The sequence below is a fragment of the Carya illinoinensis genome, chromosome 10 (genome assembly GCF_018687715.1).
Source record: "Carya illinoinensis cultivar Pawnee chromosome 10, C.illinoinensisPawnee_v1, whole genome shotgun sequence".
Classification (NCBI taxonomy): domain Eukaryota; kingdom Viridiplantae; phylum Streptophyta; class Magnoliopsida; order Fagales; family Juglandaceae; genus Carya; species Carya illinoinensis.
The window spans coordinates 1,312,937-1,319,004 of record NC_056761.1 but is presented as its reverse complement, the minus strand read 5'-3'; the positions used below and the strand labels follow the sequence as shown (position 1 = coordinate 1,319,004).

At 33.5% G+C, this 6,068-nt stretch overlaps 1 protein-coding gene across 1 annotated transcript; it reads left to right on the top strand.

Moving 5' to 3' along the window:
* Nucleotides 1-2,489: 2,489 nt before the first annotated feature.
* Nucleotides 2,490-5,562, top strand: LOC122280148 (IAA-amino acid hydrolase ILR1-like 4). The gene is made up of 5 exons (XM_043091147.1): nt 2,490-2,996; nt 3,375-3,500; nt 4,205-4,519; nt 4,696-4,824; nt 4,979-5,562. The coding sequence occupies exons 1-5, from the start codon at nt 2,643-2,645 to the stop codon at nt 5,345-5,347; spliced, it is 1,293 nt and encodes a 430-aa protein (XP_042947081.1). The 5' UTR covers nt 2,490-2,642; the 3' UTR covers nt 5,348-5,562.
* Nucleotides 5,563-6,068: the final 506 nt, after the last annotated feature.

Here is a 6,068-nt window from a genome sequence, read left to right as displayed (position 1 = left end):
TCTAGTTGTTACAAATCACATGCTATTTGTCACTTAGCGGCCTCGTAAAAATATTTATTAATAGTGGTGGGCGGTGAGATGTCACGCAACATTTCCCAAGGCTTTGGGTTTATTGGGTGGATGGCCGGCAGCAATTAGTGGTTAGGAGTTGGGATAAATACGTCTATATCAATAAAGTTGGGTTGTAATACAGACAGACATAAGAGATGGGAATCAAAATTCAGTAGCTTTTGGGAATCTTTGGTTAGGTATAAATACATATAATTTAACTTTCCTTGACCCTTTCAAAAAAAAAAAAAAACTTTCCTTGACTTTTAAATAAAAAATAATTTAATTTTTTCAAATTTTTAAATAAAAATAATATTATAAAATAATATTTTAATAAAATTTTTTATTTAATATTTTCTCTCTTTTTTCAAAATTTAAAAATATTAAGTATTTCATTACTATTCACAAATTAACTTACTATTATTTATAAAATTCTTATCTCATTTCACTTCCTAAACGAGTTTGTTAGGTTTGGAGCATGAGATCATTATAATTTTTTTAAATTTTTATATAAAATATAATAAATAATTTAATTTTTTTAAATTTTAATTTAATATTTTTAAATTTTAAAATAATAATAATATAAAAATATAATATTTTAAACTTTCATTAAAAAAAAATTATATTTTTACTCCCCAAGCCTAACCTAATCTCGCTGTTAAAGAATATTGGGTCATCGGTCTTGTTTTGTCTTTTTTATTGTTGTTTGCAATTTTTTTTTTTTTTTAATGGATACATGTCATTTTTTTAGGATCTTCATTAGATTGTAGAGATGCTTAACCGAACTTTTACACTGTAGCATTACTTAATAGAAAAAATTTATTTATTATTTTAATTTTTATTATTTTATAATATAATATTAGATGATAAATTTATAAATAAAATATATTTATATTATTAATAATAAAAATTAAGATGATGAATAAAATTATTTACTTAATAAATATATGAGAAATTCAATTTTGTGGCAAAACGATGCGTCTGGTTGTAGTGAATGCATCTGAGAAAAGTGGCGCTGGTGGGCCAAAACGATCGAATAGAATCTCAAAATCTCCTGATACGACACGCGTAGGGACTATTTTTTTGTCTTTAATATCAGATCACATCTATTCTCTTTCAGCTTGCTAGGTACAAACGGGAATGTGCAAGAGGCAGACAGGAATGTGCAAGAGGCAGACAATCGGATTGTATGTTGGAATAAAAAATTATAAAAAGGATAAAAGTTAATAACCTTTTTCATTCTTTTTCTTCCTTTTTCATCTTTTACTTTTTTTTTTTTTCTTGTTTGTTTTCGATACACCTATCTCTTTCATTTCTCTATACCCATTTCTCTTTATCTTTCAAATTTCATAACACCAATAGGTAGAGCAAAGATTTCTGTACACTAACCTTTAAATGGTGAATCATTGGTAGCAAATATTTTGCTAAACAAGATATTCAGAAATCGGTACTCAACTATTTTTATCATTCTTTTTATCTTTCCTATACTTGTAGAAGTCATTCTCAAAAAAATATCTTTGATTTAGGAATTTTTGTTGAGACTTGATTATCGAGGAAGTCTATTTTGTTGGAAAGAATTGAGCAGTATCAGGATGTTTTTAAAACTTATAGATATGTAACAATATTGAGAATCGCATGGTCATAAGTTCAAACTTGATGTTAAGGGTGCAGATAAAAAAATAACTCTATTGTTTCGTTTGCTTTAGTTAAATTGAAAAATTAAGAGAGGGCTCGAGATTGAGAGATGGGAGAAGATCTAGAAAATGAGAGAGATAGAAAAAATATTTCGAAAATAGATGCTCTTTCTTTATTGTGTTTATTCCTTGTATCACATATTTAAAAAAAAAATAAAAATAAAAAGCTGACAATATCGATATGTAAAATAGCATAATTTTCATCCATCTGTTGAGCATTTAATTCGCGCCATTTGCAACCGGTGCTTGTGACAAGCGTTTTTCATTCTTTAAAGAAGACATAAACTTCAAAAAAAAAAAAGAAGACATAAACAACGAGCCAATTACAAATGCTTAGGGAGTACAGAGAATCAGAGACTAGGTAGACTTTTGTATAAGGAATAAGGATCTGCCATTCATCTCCAAGTCCACGACAAAAAGGCGAAAAAGCATTCAGAGGACAAAAGTTAAAAGACAATATGAGGTAGGCGCTTATCCCAATGGTGAAACCAAATTAAAATTTAAACAAAAAAAGTTAAAGTTAGGAAAAAATTTTAAATAGATAATTTTTATATAAATATTTTATAACAAAGAATAGTTTTCTTATATATTTTTTAAAACTGAAATTTAATTTTTTTATAAATAATTGATCTATTTAAAACTTAATATCTCTATTAAAAAATGACTTAGATCGGTGTTCCTGTTCCAGAGTGCAGACCAGTTTACTGCTTTTCACGTGAATTATTAGCCATCAATTCCAAGACTTTGGGCCCACATTACACGGCGTACTACCTCCCCTGGACGAGGGCTTAACTTTGCCCTCTTTCCCAACCAAAGTAGACCAGGTTTTGATCTTTGACGGTTGGTTCGGAACCAGTAATGGGTTTACAACACTCTTCCTAGCCTCTCTCTTCTCTGGGAATGAAGCGTCTGCGTTTGTTGTTGTTGTTGTTATCGGTGTTTATATGTCGTATAAAATGGGCTCCGGTGAGCGGTTCGGGATCGGAGCTTATTCAGTTGACCCGGGAGTTGTTGGTTTCGGCCAGGGAACCGGAATTCTCGGATTGGTTGAAAAGTGTTCGACGGAGAATCCACGAGAACCCGGAATTGGCCTTTGAAGAGCACGACACGAGTCAACTTATTAGATCGGAGCTGGAGTCGCTTGGGATCAAGTACCAGTGGCCGGTCGCCGAGACTGGGATCGTGGGTTCTATTGGGGCCGGGGTGCAGCCCTGGTTCGCTCTTCGGGCAGACATGGATGCTCTCCCTATCCAGGTTTTCTTCTTAATTACTTCTCCCTGGCATCATACCGGACGCTCTTCCTCACTGTTGTATTTATATTTTCTTCAGAAAAAAATGGCACCTCTATAGGTATTAATTTTTTTCACATCAAGAAGCTTTTACGAATATGTTGGCATTCCCAAAATTAACGTTAATCATCTAAAGTCTTATGAATATAAGGAAGATGACTATTTGCATTTTCTTTCTTGGTCGCCATGAATGTATTAAGCTTGATCCAAAGCTAACTGCGATCCAGTGAAAAGAAAGTTATGTGAACCTCATTCCTATTAAAGTTATGTATATATCAGAACTTCTTATTATGGATGATGGTTTCTTGGCTAATTTATTGAATTTATCACATTAATTTGGAAGGAATTGGTAGAGTGGGAGCACAAGAGCAAGAACCCAGGAAAAATGCATGCTTGCGGCCATGATGCTCATGTGACAATGCTGCTTGGAGCCGCTAAGTTACTTCAGCAGAGAAGCACTCAATTAAAGGTACATTAGCAACTATACATACATCTAACAACTAAAGACGCGACGGTCTAGTTCTGGATAGACCCTAAAAAGTGTGAATTCAAATTATATTATTCTTATGAAAATTGAAGAATTAGATAATTATGAAGCGACCACATGCAACAAAATCACAATATTGAAATCAATAAGTAAACAAATCAGCACAATAATTTTGTTGAAAATGTGGAAACTTTTCAACAAAAAAAAAAAAAAAAAACTATTAGAAATCACTTTGGATGCCCACTGAAAGTCAGTATAGAAAAAAGATTTCTTTTATTAACCATAATAGAAGAAAGATATTCACTGAACTTTTGTAGACTCATTACAAACAAGAAATGATTCACTCAATCTCTGCTCCACAACAAATTCAGAACTTTGAATCTCTTCTATGGTACCTCTCCAACGACAAATTCATCCTTTCTATGAGACTCAAGAAACAAGAGACTCATGAGCAACTATTGAACCAATGGATAATCAAAACAATATCGTGGTGGGGCTTAACAATGAAGAGAGAGAAACCCTATGTCAGCATTTATATATATGCTTCTCTTAAAAGAGGCAGTTGGGATAGAATTTTTTTTTTTTTTTTTTGGCCCAAAGAGTTCAAATTCATTGAAATCATGATTATCACATGTTGGATTGTTATTACTGTTGACGTGCTGCATTTTTCAAAATGTATTTGAAAGGGCACTGTTAAGCTTGTTTTCCAACCTGGAGAAGAAGGTCGTGCAGGAGCTTTTCATATGTTAAAAGAGGGGGCGCTTGATGAGATTCAAGCCATTTTTGGATTGCATATTGCACCAGAATTACCCACTGGTGCAATTGGTTCGAGACCTGGTCCAATTCTTGCTGGCTCTGGCAGGTTTTTAGCCACAATCCGAGGGAAGGGTGGGCATGCAGCTAATCCCCACAAAACTAAAGATCCAGTTCTCGCAGCATCATCGGCTATTGTCTCACTCCAACATATTGTTTCCCGGGAAACGGATCCTCTGGAGGCCAGGGTAAGTTCCCTGAGTCTTGAACTGTATAACGACCCACGAATGCTCGGTTTTTGTTTTCTTCTCGTTCGCGATGAATAATTCAGAGACTTGGTCTGATTTTATCTGAAAGCTCTTGAAGTTCAGCATGAGAAGTAGAAATCTAATCGCAAATTATTTTTCATTTCAACCTTTTATAGGTGGTCTCTATTGGGTTCGTTGAGGGTGGCCGGGCAGAAAATGTTATCCCTGAGACAGTGAGATTTGGAGGCACTTGCCGGAGCATGAGTTCAGAAGGTTTACTCGACCTTATGCAAAGAATTAAAGAGGTATCTGCCTGTGTGCCTACAGTTCAAGATTAAAATACCATGCATATATATAAAATAAGCGAAAAGGGTGGGGAAGAGTAGGTGTTTGTTTTGAACAAAATACAAAATAATTGCCATCTAAAGAGAGTATGGTGACATTTGTCAACATTAACAGGTGATCGAGAAGCAAGCAGCAGTGCATGGATGCAATGGCACAGTGGACTTCATGAAAGATAAATTGATGCCTTATCCGGCGACTGTCAACGATGAAGCTCTGTACAAGCATGCAAAAAAGGTCGGAGAACATTTGCTTGGGGAATCCAATTTCCATCTTCTTTCAATGTCTATGGCAGCTGAGGACTTCAGCTTCTACTCGCAGAAGATGCCTGCTTCATTTTTCATGATTGGGACCAAGAATGAAAGTCTAAAACCAGGTGGACAGTTGCACTCGCCATACTTGGTTCTTGACGAGGAGGTTCTTCCCATTGGAGCAGCTCTCCATGCTGCCGTGGCAATTTCTTACTTGGATGGCCATCCTGTTTAGACTTCATAGATACTTTGGGTGTGTTGCCTCTGCGACGGTGGAAAACCACCAAAGGAAAACATGTATTCTTCAATTTGTATCTGGTTCACCAGATAAGCAAATACTCGGTGATACCTTTGAGATTATGTCACACGAAGTATTCTAAAAATGTTTCGTTTTCGTGTAAATGTCAATACCAAGTGGGAATAGAACAATTGCAATGGAGCTTTCCTATACACGAGCCCTGCATACGTCACATACTAAATTTTTTTTCGTTTAAATTTTTTTAAAATTTGTCAAGTTTTATTTTTTTTAAATTAATTGAATTCTTCTATTCATTATCTATATACCAAACATTTAAAAAAATAAAAAATAAAAAAAATCTGTGTAATGTAGATTTATGTTTAGAATTTTTTTCTTAGATTGCCATGTTGTTCATAAAGTAATCATAAAATCTGTCTGGAAAGACCTAATCATTTTGTTTGATTATTAAACTCAATTGAAATTATCTCAGTGTAATTTAGTTTTAAATTAATTCTAACATCTAAATATTTAACTATTAAATTATTAAACTCATTTCAACTTAAAACTTCTTTACACGTGAGATCTATAAATCTTTTTTAACTTAACAATTCTCTATATATGAGACCCACAATCTTTTTTAACTTTTTATAAATATCTCTAAACTCATCTTAACATCCAAATATATTTTAACTTATTTTAGATAGAGTCCACATAACTC